The sequence below is a fragment of the Danio aesculapii genome, chromosome 24 (genome assembly GCF_903798145.1).
Source record: "Danio aesculapii chromosome 24, fDanAes4.1, whole genome shotgun sequence".
NCBI classification, from domain to species: domain Eukaryota; kingdom Metazoa; phylum Chordata; class Actinopteri; order Cypriniformes; family Danionidae; genus Danio; species Danio aesculapii.
The window spans coordinates 11,288,557-11,304,239 of record NC_079458.1 but is presented as its reverse complement, the minus strand read 5'-3'; the positions used below and the strand labels follow the sequence as shown (position 1 = coordinate 11,304,239).

The 15,683-nt window shown below is 33.7% G+C and overlaps 1 protein-coding gene across 1 annotated transcript in view; it reads left to right on the top strand.

The window, feature by feature from the left end:
- dpyda.1 (dihydropyrimidine dehydrogenase a, tandem duplicate 1) overlaps positions 1 to 15,683 on the top strand; it is a 394,532-nt gene that overhangs the window by 178,728 nt on the left and 200,121 nt on the right. The window contains exon 13 of the mRNA XM_056450967.1: positions 14,048 to 14,263. Within this exon, the coding sequence (XP_056306942.1) occupies positions 14,048 to 14,263 (216 nt within the window). The remainder of the gene's footprint in view (positions 1 to 14,047; positions 14,264 to 15,683) is intronic.

The window sequence follows — 15,683 nt, the reverse complement described above, 5'->3', positions numbered from 1 at the left end:
GACGTTACACTTGGTTAAGCCACACAAAGGAGCGGCCGAATACGGCCTTGCACAAGGAATGCCGAGTGCCAGCCTTTTTCCATCCACACCTGCTTTTACAAAATACATCTGGCCCGTTTGTCGAGTATTTTGGTTTTTAACAATTTTACTATCGCTTCATGTGTTCATAGACCCATGTGACATGTATACTGCCTAATCTTGGCCAGGACGCTCTTGTAAAAGAGATTTTTAATCTCAATGTGTCTTTCCTAGTAAAATAAAGGATATAATAATAAAGGTAGCTTAATCTGGTGCTATAAAGTCAACTGATCTGACGCTATTGCTGTGCTGTTAATCTAATGTAAACACACACATCCTATTAAAAAAAGAAAGGCTGAAGGCTTTTTATTTGCATGATGTTGTTTTTTAATGTAACTATTAACTACTATTTTTATCTTATGTGGGTTATGGTTAAAATATAGTAAATCTAATAGTTTAATCAAATTTATTTGACTTTTGGAAATCACCAAGAAACCCCCTGTCATTGTTCTGCGACCCCCCAGTGGGTCCTGACACCCACTTTGGGAACCACTGCTTCTAGGGCATGTCAGAAATGGCTGCTTCGAAGAAATGATCAATATATAAACAAACAAACAAACAGGAAAAATGGAAAAAAAAATCAAAATCAACATTTTGCCTTTCCTACTTTTCACAGCAATTCATGCCATTTTTCAGTTGACTTTCAGTTGAAGTACAGAAATGTCCAAATTTTCTGATGCTCTTGGCTGTTCTCAACCATTTCTTTATGCCATTTTCAATCACATATTGCACCGCATGGGAGTCTACTTCCATATGAATCAATTTAAATGGCTCGCTAAGACAGAATATAAGCAACCCAGATTCCTTATGGATACGTACCCCTGTATACATTTCTGAAGAGTGCAAAATACATCCCAGAAGGTACGTTTTTTTGCAGTTTTTGTTTTTGGCAAATCCACCAGAGGCCGCTGTGTGCACTTTTTCAGATCTCAAATTTCTCTAGCGAGTGCCAGTCGCACCTGCTATTCTTGCGTAAATCTACCAGAGGCCACTGTTGACTGAGTGACTGACCGATTGCACCACCCTACTCCCTAAACCCAAGCGATAGTGTTTTTAAAAGCAATCCAAAAAATGAAAAGCCCTCGCAGCTGCCTGATTTTTACTACGTTTTCAGACCTTACCACATTTTCACTCTGTTATTTACTTATTCTATTCTACTTATTCGCCTTTTGTTTTTGTTTTACCTGCATTGATGAAGCATATTTCGCCGGACTCAAACCTCAAACCAGTCAGCTTCACTGATGCATGCTGTGAGCCACTGGGCAAACTGTTAACAGCTGAAAAGCTGTACACATCGAGGTAAGCGGTCAGCTGGTAGCGTAAAAACAAACAGAAGCCATCTGTGGTGTCATACTGCCTCGTAGCGTTCATTTTAAAGCTCTGGCTACATAATTCGCGCTTTACAGAAATCTATACATAGGTATGTATTCACAATGAGCATGTGTAAGACACAAACTCCAACCGCTTTGAATGTTATCACTCGATTGAATGGGCATTATTAGTGGTTATCAGCTGATAGATATGGGCCAGTAGGGGCCTTCTGCACCTACTGGTAGACTGTACCGACTACTAGAAGGGTGTTATCATCCATCCACATGGTTAATCAGCTATACTAATAGAAAAGACTCCAGATCCAGATCTGTTTTTACAATACTGGTTGGGTTAAGGATTGAGGTAGAAGTAGTTAAGAAAATACAATAATTGAATAATATAAACAATTATTGTTAACTTCTGGCTGCAGCCGTATGTGATCTATAGCTGATTAACCATGTGGATGGATGATAACAGCTTTCTGAGCCTATCAGTAGGTGCAGAAGGCCCCTACTGGCCCATATCTATCAGCTGATAACCACTAATAACGGCCATTCAATTGAGTGATAACATTCGAATCGACTGGAAACTCATGAAAGGCATTTTGCTGCCAAAATATTAACAATTTTGGTGGTTCATTACCTTTAAATAAACCTTTTGTAGTTTGAAAAAGAGGAATTCTTTAGTTTTACATGTAAAAAACAACAACAAAAAAACTATCAACATAAATGTAGTTTGACAAAGTCCCAAGCTTCTGTGTTATATAAATAAAATTCAAACAGTTTCGAAACAAACGAGAGCGAAAGATAGCAGCCTACATTTTAATTAAGACAAAACATCCTTATGAAATGACATTAAGCAAACTACACACACAATAACTCAGAAATAATTATGTAAAATGCCATCCGTCTAAGACCGAGCGTATGGCGTGGCTCTGCAGGAACTGTGCGGCTCCTGCTGCGAGATGTCACGTCAGCTGCCCGACTGACAATATTGCCAGCGTAAACACACATCCAAGTTCATTTTCCACATACGAAAACACTCGCTTTTGTTGCTGATGAGACCAAAACAGATGTTGCCCTGATTATGTCCCGTGTTAAGATCACAAAACCCAATGGAAAAGGAGGATTTGAAGTGCTGATTAATTATGTAGATGAGAGCTTTACACGAGTGAGCCGTGACACCGCTGGATACAAAAGCCTCTCCATATGAGTATGTTTATGAGTAATCAGAGCACAATAAGGAATAAATTAGCATTATAGCGGGCGGCGGGACAATGGTCTTCCTGTGGCTCCACCACCAACAGGATTATTCGCTAAATCTCACCTCTGAGGCTCCGGCGATGTGAGCTTGTTCGGCTTAATTAGTTTGCTAGCAGTGGAGGAACTGAGAAAGAGCACTTGGGACGGTCCCGTTGGCTGAAGCAGATCAGCCTGGGCTCCTGAGAGGGGCTTATGGAGACCTCCTGCCTGTCAAAACACACACACACACACACACACACACATGCGGACTGAGACCCTGCAGAGAAGGACGTGGTTGAATGCGATGAATGTGTTATGTAATTGCGAAGATGTATGTGACAAAATGTTTACGTCTTGCATGATTGTATGACAGCTTATAGGAGGATATAAGAGGAGTCTGTGTTTCATGAGCGTTTTACACTTTAACAAAGGTGATTTTAAAGTTACGTTGTTTATTTTGCTAGAGGATAATTGTTTTAGGATAATTTTTATCCTAAGAATAATGTTTATTTTTGAAAGCAGTGCTCTTATTATACTATAATAATATTTCATAATATTTGAAATTAAATATAAATGTATTGTTTGTGTTAATTACATTATTAGTAGTAGTAATGTTATTAGTATTATTTATTTACTTTTTTATTTGCTTATTTAATTTCATTGTTATTATTTTTATTTTTTAATATTATTATTAAAATATATTTTTCGTTGTTGTTTTTATTTATTATTATTATTATTATTATTATTATTATTATTATTATTATTATTATTATTATTATTACTATTATTATTATTATTAATGTTTATTGTTTATTATTATTATTATTATTATTATTATTATTATCATCATTATTATCATCATTATTATGACTAATAATAATAACAATAACAATAATTGATTTTCTTGTTATTTTCTTGTTTTTTACAATATACTCATATTTTAAATTAATAATAAAATATAATAATATTTACAAATATATTAAAATATTTGTTATGTCTTTATTTTATTTCAATAAAATATTTATTTCATTCATTCATTTTCTTTTCAGCTTAGTCCCTTTATTAATCTGGGGTCGCCACAGTGGAATGAACCGCCAACTTGTTTTACGCAGTGGATGTATATTATATTAAGATATTTGCTATGTCTTTGTTTTATTTAAATAATTGTGTTTATTTATTTAAAATAAATAAATAAACTATTATAATAATTTTGTATCCTATATTAATCTTTCTTTTTGATACAATGCTCTATTTATTATTATTATTATTATTATTATTATTATTATTATTATTATTATTATTACTATTATTATTACTGATAATAATAATAATAATAATAATCATCATCATCATCAATAATTCATTTTCTTCTTCCTAATGTTTGACCATTTTATAGATTTTATAGATTTTTAAAAATATATATTATTTATTTGATACATTTAGGCAAAATTTGGTAAAACAAACCAAAAAAATCTATAAAAAAATCTTTCAATGTATACTGTACTGTAAGACCACTGACACTAGTTTAACTCAAACTGAATATAAATATCGAAATTCATTTTTTTATTTTTATTTTTTTTACATTCTGACATATGTATGACTTATGTAAAACATGCTTCACATCACCAGAATCATGCTTTTCTGACCTCTCTCTTAATAGCATTAAACTTGGAGTAAACGGCCAGTCTAATGTCCCGTTGAGTGCTGCAAGACAGAAGGGGTGAAGCTCCTGAAGGTGTTTGACCTCCAGATGGTGAATCTAATGGTTAAGTGCAGCAGGTCAGCGAGGGGTTAATAGTCTGTCCATGTCCCTGGCCACAGCCAAGCACAGATAACTGTTTATTTGCTGATCAAATTACCATGTGTAGTGTTCAAGGCAAGGCAACAGATTGTGCTGTTGTTGTTGTTTTTTCGGTAATGGAGCACAGCTGAGGGAACCAATGGAGATATTTGCAGAAAGGTTGCAAGACTAATGTAAGAACAGCCTTCAGATCAGCTCAACAACAAGCCCTCAAAGGTGTGTTCATTTACTGTACATGTCCCTGGGCATTTAATATTTTTATATACTGTATGTTCCATATGTTTCTCAATAAAGAAAACCAGATTTGAGCTTCCTGAAGGAAATAAAAGTGCTTGCAAAGAGAGAAAAGTGTAGTGTCGCCAAATTTGGAGCCTGTGTTATTCTGCTTTACTGTTGTTTTTTTTATGACCAAAGGATGGACCTATCACAGTGTAGTATGCAAATTAGATTTAAGAAAGAACCAATTATATGTCAGAAGATTTTTCTGTATAATTTTTTATCACAAGTTTTCATCAATAGTGTTTTAGGTTAGGATTAGGACTCCACACAATCATTTTTATCATTTTTATTAGTGGCTCAGTGGTTAGCACTGTTGCCTCACAGCGAGAAGGTCGCTGGTTTGACTGCCGGCTGGGCCAGTTGGCATTTCTGTGGGTTTCCTCTGGGTGCTACGATTTCCCCCACAGTCCAAAGACACGTGCTATAGGTGATTTGGGTAAAACAGATAAAACATATGCTGAAATAGTTGGTGGTTCATTCCGCTGTGACGACCCCTGATAAATAAGGGACTAAGCTGAAGGAAAAGTAATGAGTGTTCTATCTGCTTTGCTGTTTCTGGAAACATGTCAGGAAACAGACATAAGGATGGACCTATAACAGTGTAATATCAAAGACTATAGAATACACAAGACATGTCACTCGTATCTTTTTGAATGGAGAAAAGTGTAACTGTCAATATGGTGAATAAAGCCCCGCCTTCTAGTACAGGAGCCAATCATCGACTGCCAAAGACTGACTAGACTCTGGGGGAGGGGCTTGGACCAGACGTGTGTTTCTGCAGATTTTGTGTAATTTGGATGTTTAGAAATGAAACTTTGGTAATAACCAAATATGATTTAAGAGAGAACCAATTATATGTCTGGACAGTTACAGTGATATTGCTTTTTATTACAAATTTTCATGAATAGTGTTTTATGTTAGGATTAGGAATCCACACGATGTATATAATAGTGGAAAATGTATATTACAAAATGAAAATCATCTGTAAGTTATCAATTTTCCGTATTTTTTTATTCATGTTTTATTCATGTGTTTATTTATGCCTTTAAATTGCATTAAAGGACCTTGAGCTGCCTTAAAACAACTTTTAACCTTGAAAAATGTGAAAAAGTGCCTTTAATAACATTTTCAATAGTTTAAAGTGATCTATTGTCTGGGTTGGTGTTATTAAGGGTTAGAGTGTATATTGAAAAAACCATGCAATAAACTGCCAGTACATTTTCTGTTGTTTTACAGACTTATTTCTTTACATACACTGTAAAACCCAAAAAGTTAAGGTAACTCAAACCTTTTCAGGAAACCGTTTGCAACAAACCATTTAAGTTAAAAAACTAATCCTAATGAGTACTGAGTACTGTAAACCAAGCAATTTGAGCACAGTAAAACCCAATAAATGAAGAGAAGTCAAACCAACTGAGTATTGTAAAACTCTATAAGTTGAGTCAACTCAAACCGTTTGAGGAAACCGATTGCAACAACATTTTAACAACATTTTTTAAAAACCTATTATGAGTACTGTGAACTTACTCCATTTAAGTTTAAGTTAATTAACCTTATTTAATTAACCTTCAACACAAGTTCAAAACTCTTTTCAAGTGAGTAGAATTAACTTTCAGTAAATCTTGAGTTAACTACACTCATTTCATTTGATAAAGTTGACTGTTGGGTTTTACAGTGTATTATTGTCTTATACATTATATTATTTCGTATGAACAAATCTACGAAAATGACAATTAAAGTCACTTTGTTAAACTTGAGTTTTCAACAACAAATGTCGACAGAGCAGAGCTCATCATCCCAAAATGCAATTCACAACCATAAATAAACAAAAAAACACAGAACACAGAATCTGCTAATTAACAGATTTTTTACAGTCCACGTTCACTAGGGATGAGAGACAATACAAAGGAAATTAAATATACAGAGACTCCTGTAAAGCCATCAAACGAAGCTGTATAATGTTACATAATGCATAATTGCATAATTTCCATATGTAAATGTTGCGAGAGGTTAAAGATGCACAGATTCACCCTAAAGACTAACATGAATTTGCTTCATTCAATTGTCAAAATTTCACTAATGGACCTCTATTGAACATTTCTTCTAAGACATATACACACACTTTAACACATCAGGCAAAACAATAATAATCTACGACTTCATGTTCAACACAAAAGGCAATATTTGTTAGAGAAAAAATAATCTGTCCTTTCTTAATGCCTGAAAAAAATAGTATTTTGCATATTTGTCGATAGATTAATTTCTTTTTTGTCTACAAACTTCATTTTGGGCTTTTCTTAAGAATAGAACTTAAAATAGTATACTTTAATATAACTGTTCCAATAAAACCCATATAACTAGACTTCTGTGCAAAGGCAAAAAGCTGTAACTTTTCTGGGCTGAAAATAAGTTATTGAAGTTTATGGGATATTCAGGACCTTGTTTGGCATGATTATGTATCATCACTCAATTTCTTTCTTCTTTTTTTTTTATTTCCAGATTTATAGTGTCATAACTATCCGTTTGTTAAGTCATGACGTATGGAATACTGTTTACAGGTCCAAGCCTCTACTCGTTTTAAATGAGAAAATATTTGTTTACGACCATTTTTTTGTCATATCAAACATTGAAGTGATTTTTATATAAAATCATGGTGTACGCTACAGTGTCTGCACTTGCTGCATCACAAGCATCAATATTTTAACAATTTCTAAAAAATTTATCACTTTCTGGCCATCGCATGTTGAGCATGGTTATATATATTGCGATCGTGATTTTCTAAATCACTTTATAAGCGTTTATTATCAGCATTTGTTGAGTCTCCCCATTTTTTTTTTTATAATCACATTTCAAAAAAACAGTCTGCAGAAACACTTTGATTGACATTCTCCCATTGTACATGTCATCAGAGGGGGAAAGCCCAGCCCTTTAGTGACGATCTTTCTCTCATTAGAGTAGACAGCCCTGAGTGAGAAGCAGCCGCTTTGATTCTGCCATTTTTAGCTCCGCCCTTTTGAATTTAAAGCGACAGTCACCTAAACAGCACAATTTGGATCAAAGCCTAAAAGGGGCTGTTTCAAAGAGTTATAAAACATAGTTTATGGGGCATTTTAAGCTGAAAATTCCCATAAAAACTTAAGGGACATCAGAGACTTATTTTACATTTTGTAAAATGGGGCGTAATAGGTCCATTTTTAAAGCCATTTCTTCCTTAGCTTCATTCTCTAGCAAGTTAAGGTCCTTCGTCTTGTTAGGGCAGTATAGAACCCTGACTTTTCATCAATTTTAATCATTGTTATTTTCTAAAAAAACTACAAAAAGTATAGAGTAATAAAGAGTAAGAGTATATAAAGAGTATTTCTACCTAGAATGAACCATTAAATTGACTGCATGAATTTCAAAGTGAAGTGCGAACCTCTGCAGGTGGTCTAATAACTGACAGTTATATGCAGTGATATGCTACATTACAAATATTGTATATATATATTTATATTTGTATTAGTTTTTAATAATAATGACTTCACAAAATTTGACAATAGACATTTATAGCTTAATCTTAAAATTCCAATAGAAGATTTGAATTTACAGTTGAAGTCACAATTATTAGCCCCCCCCCCTGAATTATTAGCCCCCCTGTTTATTTTTTTCCCCAATTTCTGTTCAACGGCTTGTAGATTTTTTCAACACGTTTCGAAACATAATAGTTTTAATAACTTATTTATTTTAATAGTAGTTTTAATAACTTATTTGCCATGATGACAGTAAATAATATTTTACTAGATATTTTTCTAGACACTTCTATACAGCTTAAAGTGACATTTAAAGGCTTAACTAGGTTAATTAGGTTAACTAGGCAGGTTAGGGTAATTAGGAAAGTTATTGTATAACGATGGTTTAAAGGGGCTACTAATTTTGACCTTAAAATAGCTCTTAAAAATAAAACTGCTTTTATTCTAGCCAAAATAAGACAAATAAAAAATATTATCAGACACACTGTGAAAATTTCCTTGCTCTGTTAAACGTCATTTGGGAAATATTTTAAAAAGAAAACAAAAAACAAAGGGGGGCTAATAATTCTGACTTCAACTGTATATTAGACATGCCAAAGTTATATTTGGTACCGATTACACCAAACGCGCTTTTACGTTCCAAAAATGCGAGGCGCAGAGCACTGCCTTTTTGTTGACAAGAAAAAAAGAAGCTTTTCTTGTCATTAGGCAGCTGCTGAATTAGCTGTGTATTGTGCAAAAGTGTTGCTGTTAATATTGTTATAAGTGTAATATCTAATATAATAATATTGTCATATTCAAGATTTGTAAATCATACAGCTCTGGATAACTTAAAACAGCGACCGCTAGTCTCTCCTTCATCTTTAAAAGTCTCCATACGGTTCATACGGTCCTGGAAAACCTGGAAAAGTCATGGAATATAGACAAGGCATTTTCCAGGCCTGGAAAAGTCTTGGAAAAACAAACAAACCAAACATATTTTGGAAAAATCATGGAAATGAATTTGTATAACAAAAATCTGTCTACTTGAATGTGTTTGAGGTGATAATATTGGGTATTTTTTAATTATAATTGTGCTGTTTATCTCTTCATGTGACGATCTCTGTGTGGGGTAAAAAAGCAACTCCCAGTTTCAGCTTCTGCTCTCTTTCTCTCGCATTCTTCGAAATTCAAGCTACATTTTTGAGTGTGGCGTCCAAAAACCATCCCTAACTACAGGGCTAACATACTGTGGGCGCTAAAAGCTCATTTGTACTATTATAAGTCTTACAAAAACACAAGTCAACATTTCTAAAATACTTTCACACAGACAGCAAGATCATTTCTAAAACTATTTTACAGATAAATAAATAAAGTAAGTACACATATCGTCACATATTTTTTGATGTGCTGTAATTGTACATTTTTTTTCACGTATACGTAGTCATTACATGAAACATCAGGTCATGAATATTTACCTGAAAGTTTTGGAAAAGTCATGGAAAAGTCCTGGAATTTTAGTAGTAAAAATTTGTAGGAACCCTGCCTTAGTCTTCTTGACAGTACAAACACTGCTGTCACCCCAACGAAAAACCCGCCTCTGCTTTCATTTGATTGGAGAATGAAATAGACGTGACTGACGTAACAGTTTTCCAGAGTTGACTTCTTTTCAACTGCGAGCACTGGCAGCCGTTAGTAAACTGTTCAAAAGACGTGCCTCTTAACGCAAGAAGCGTGTTCGGTGTGATCGGCCCCAAAGTGTGGTCAGAATGTCCACTGTGGATATTCTAGTCATTATAGAATTCCGGTTATTCCCGTGTTACAGTATGGTGTGCTTTTGGCTGATTTCCAAATATACTTCTGGACATATGATTTGACTGTAATAAGAGTCAAGAAGGACAGTCACTGTTAAACTTAAAAAACGACAAAAATGACTATAAAAGTTTTGGAAAAGTGATTCACATGACTGGAACATTCTATTTTGAAGTCAATGCAATAGCTTTGTGTGACAGACAGACCCAATTACATTTCGTTATTCACACACACACACTCACACACATACACACACACACACACACACACACACGCAAACATTATTTAATGTGTCATTTAACAAAATCCCTGACTTTGGCTGTTGGCCTTCAGTATGTGACTGGGTTCATTGCAGTTTACAGAGTCTCACCCCGAAATAAAAGTACAAAGCAAGTGATAAATCAAGATTAAACTCATGAAACACATTGCTGAGAAATCTCTGTGGACTACAGTAGATCTCTGGTTTGCAGATAACAGTCAGAATCACAGTTGGCAGATGACTGTGATAACTTGATGTTATGACAAACACAACAGGTGTATTTGCATTAGAAGAAAGTACAGGGTTTGCATTTTAAGTTGCATAACTGCACTTATTTTCATTTCATTTCTCACAACTTACAGTATGTGCTGTGTTAAATGGATGGGGGGAAATGTTGACGCACAATAGTATTTTGATATTTTCTAATACAATATTATATTGATACATGAATGCCTATAGGTTGTTTTAATCAGATGGTTCTGGTGATGCGTGAAATTCAAATGGAGGGCAGGAAGTAAAAAACTGAATGGGAGACAAATGAAAAGTCCATATTTTTGCGATTTATACCGTTTTCAAAGGAAATATAAATAGAAAATAAGCACATATGTTACACATGATCTTTACATCATGAAGAAGGCCGAGTTTTCTACTAAACTAAAATATATTTGCCTGTCATGGAGGCTGTACATACTGTATAATTACGTTACATGAAGAAATACTATAGTAAATGCTACAGTGTTTGGAAACATAGTGTAGATAATTACTTAAATTAAACTGTCATAGTTATTATATTGTTGCTGTGGTATAACACAACTGTAGTAATAAACAAATTATTCAATAGGCTTCAGTTTTCTATGCTATTATCACAATGCACCACAGTTTACACTAAAGTTACAGTATTTATTACAGTTTATCAGTTTACTATACTACTAGCATTCATTAACAAAGAGTTGTACCCATTATACACTTTACTATGTGGTTCAAAAACATGTTTAATATAAATTACAATAGTTTTTCCCCATGCGAATATCTTCCAGACATCACGAAATAACAGATGAAAGCATACAAAAGTGTGGATTCATATAGTCTGCATTATTATTTATTGAGGGGATTCTTAATCACAGCTGATTGGCCATTGTGTTTACATGCACAACAGATGTGACTGTTATTGCTTCATTGCTTCAACAGATACATGGATACAGGAGTGTTAGATGTTAGATGGATCCTCTGTTAGCTATGAGTTTCAAAAACTCTGTTATCATCACAGAGCTCATTAATATTCACGACCCTTCCAAATATGGTCAAAAAATCGTATGAATAAAACTTTCATTCGAGGGCTAATTCCTGAACATATGAAATTTCTGGATCATTTTTGAACTTTCTGCAACTAACCACATACCAACTATGTAGTATCAGAAGACCTTTTTTAAATGCAATCAATGCACTCTGGTACCTTTAAAAACCGTGTAAACAGGAAGTTGATGAGACTATTGATATACTGTACTTTCAACTGAAATGAGCTATTGAGTAGGGAGCAGGCTTTCTTTTTGCTTCATTTGTAAAATTAATCTGTAATTAATTAAATGTAGTAGTTTAATTATTTAGTGATCGTTGTAGCTTGTAAAAAACATTAAGATTATGACCTAAATAAATATACACTCATCGGCCACTTTATTCGGTACACGTGTCCAACTGCTTGTTAACACAAATGCATTTAGGCATGTAGACATGGTCAAGATGACCAGTGAGTGGCAGTTCTGTGAGCGTAAATGCCTTGTTGATGCCAGAGGTCAGAAGAGGATGGCCAGACTGGTTCAGCTGATAGAAAGGCAACAGTAACTCAAATAACCACTCGTTACAACAGAGATATCCAGAAAAGTATCTCTGAATGCACAACACATCGAACCTTGAGGCAAATGGGCTACAGCAGCAGAGTGCCACTCCTGTCAGCTAAGAACAGGAAACTGAGGCTACAATTAACACAGGTTCACCAAAACTGGACAATAGAAGATTGGAAAAACATTGCCTGCTCTGATGAGTCTCGATTTCTGCTGCAACATTTGGATGGTAGAGTCAAAATTTGGCATCAATAACATGAAAGCATGGATCTATTCAATCAATCAATCAGACCTTTATTCATCACATACACTTCAATGTAGTCAAATACACTGTCATGTAGTGAAATTGGACCCCCCCTCCCGATCAATCCTTCTGCCTTGTATCAACGGTTCAGGCTACTGGTGGTGGTGTAATGGTTTAGGGGATATTTTCTTGGCACACTTTGGGCCCATTAGTACCAATTGAGCATCGTGTCAACACCACAACCCTTTATAACCACAGTGTACCCATCTTCTGATGGCTACTTCCAGCAGGATAACATGCCATTCACACCATAAAACGTGAATAATCTCAGACTGGTTCCTTGAACATGACAATAAGTTCTTGAACATGATAATGAGTTCACTGTACTCAAATGGCCTCCACAGTCACCAGCTCTCAATCCAACAGAGCACCTTTGAGATGTGGTGAAACAGGAGATTCGCATCATGGATGTGCAGCCGACAAATCTGTTGAAACTGCGTGATGTTATCATGTCAGTATGGACCAAAATCTCTGAGGAATATTTCCAGTACCTTGTTGAATCTATGCCACGAAGGATTAAGGCAGTTCTCAATGCAAAAGGGGGTCCAACTCGGTACTAGTAAGGTGTATAAATTGGCCATAAAGTGTCCGGTGAGTGTATCCTAATACATGGTGCATCAAATTTAAGGCACTTCAAGAACCGAAGAAAACCATTCACCTACATATTCAAAGAATGAGCAGAAAAAAACACATTTATTTTAACGGAACTGTCCCTTTAACTCCTAGTTGCTAATTACCTCCAGTGCTTCTGTAAAAAAAAAAAAAAGAATCAATAGTGTATCATCTGCCAAACATCTATCCTGCTTTACACAGTGTCTGACAACTCCAGCACATCCGTCAGGGCCCGAGTGGCTCCGGCAACATCCCTCGGCGTCAGTTTGTTTGTCTCGGGGTGTTTCTCTTCTTCTCTTCTTCCCTCTTCTCTCTGTGGAGGATGTGGGCTGTCATGTTCCCGCTCTGGTTTTCTCTTCACTTGACACCCCCCTTGTTCATTATGAGTCGGTGACATCACCACAAGGGCAATCAAAAGTGTTTGAAAAACGTGAGGCTCATTAGAGAGAGAGCTGATGTATGACTGCTATTTGTGCCGCCATGTGAAGAGATAAACAATGGTGCACGCAAACACGCTCAGCTATCTTGTGCTCATCTGCTATGCCAGTGTAGCTTTGAATTCACATGGGCTGTGGAGTGTAAAAGCTAAGTAAGTTTCAAATGGAGAGCATGAGAGATTCAGAGCATTGACTGTGTGAATGCGGTCAATCTTGCGTAAGTTTCATTCATTCATTCATTTTCCTTCAGCTTAGTTCCTTAATTATCAGGGGTCGCCACAGCGGAATGAACCGCCAATTATTTCAGCATATGTTTTACACAGCAGTTGCCCTTCTCATTACTGGGAAACACCCAAACACTCTCACATTCACACACCACAGCCAATTTAGTTTATTCAGTTCACCTATAGCACATGTCTTTGGACTGTGGGGGAAACCGGAACACCCGGAAAAAAAACCAAGCGAACACGGAGAGAACATGCAAACAAACAGAAAAATAATAAGATCACTGCATCCTTCATTCGCATAAAGTAGAAATCACTTTTGTTGATGTCTAACGTGTGTGCTGTGATTGTTTGTGGTTGCAGTCTATCTTCGGGCAGATGGTCAGTGGTCCGCCTCGGCTGCCACTCTTCTACTCCCCCATAGACACTGTGGATATCAGTGTGGAGATGTGCGGCATCACGTTCCCCAATCCATTTGGGCTGGCCAGCGCTCCACCAACCACCAGTGCCGCCATGATCCGCAGGGCCTTCGAGCAGGGTTGGGGATTCGCCCTAACTAAAACCTTCTCATTGGATAAGGTATTTACAAAGAGAATGCACACATGATGCAAAAGCAAACAGCTGAGGTTTTTTATTCATTATCATATTATGGTTCAGTTTTATTATGCAGATAATATTTTTATTTATTTGAATGCACAACCACAGATATGACAATGTTCTTATTATATTACAGTGTGTCTAATAAGATTCACAATTTTTTTTTATTCCAACCATATCGAGAAATTGTTTTTTTGTTTGTCATTTTAGTATTATTTAGTACTTTGTTTTAGTGTTCATTTAAATAAAATATATTTTTTATAATTCTTTGAAATAATTTTTGTATTTATTTAGGTGTTTATATATAATACATTTATTTATAATTATTTAAAATATTTTTAGTATTGATTTAGGGGTTTGTTTATATATAATTAAGATATTTGTAATTGTTTAAAATAATTTTAGTATTTATTTAGGTTTAATTTATGTATAATGCATTTATTCATAATTAATTTAAATAGTTTTAGTATTTATTTAGGTGTTTATTCATATATAATGCATTTATGTATAACTTATAATATATATATATATATATATATATATATATATATATATATATATATATATATATATAAATATATTTATAATTATTTAAAATAGGATTAGTATTTAATTAGGAGTTTATTCATATATAATACATTTATTTATAATTATTTAAAATAATTTTAATATGTATTTTGGTGTTTATTTATGTATAATTAATTAATTTATAACTGTTTTAAATAGTTTTAGTATTTATTTAGGTGTTTATTTATAAATAATTAATACATGTATAATTATTTTAGTGTTTATTTATATATAATACATTTATTTATAATTATTTTAAATAATTGTAGTATTTATTTTGGTTTTTATTTACATATAATTATTATATTTATAACTATTTAAAATAATATTATTATTTATTTAGGTGTTTATTTATAAATAATGAATACATGTATAGTTATTTTAGTTTTTATTTATATATAATACATTTATTTATAACTATTTAAAATAATATTAGTATTTATTTAGGTGTTTATTTAAGTATAATTAATTTATGATTATTTAAAATAGTTTTAGTATTTATTTAGGTGTTTATTTATATATATTTAATGCATGTATAATTATTTGGGTGTTTACTTATATATAATACATTTATTTATAGTTATTTAAAAGAATTGTAGTATTCATTTTGTTTTTTATTTACATATAATTAATATATTTACAATTATTTATAATAATATTAGTATTTATTTTGGTGTTTCATTATGTATAATTAATTTATTTATAATTGTTTAATGTTTAAAAAAAATTATTTGAGTCTTATATTATTGTATTTAATTTAATTCGAATAATTTCCATCAGTTTATTTCCCAGTACCAACACTAATCTGAAATGCTTGGCTCAAGAAAATTGTGTT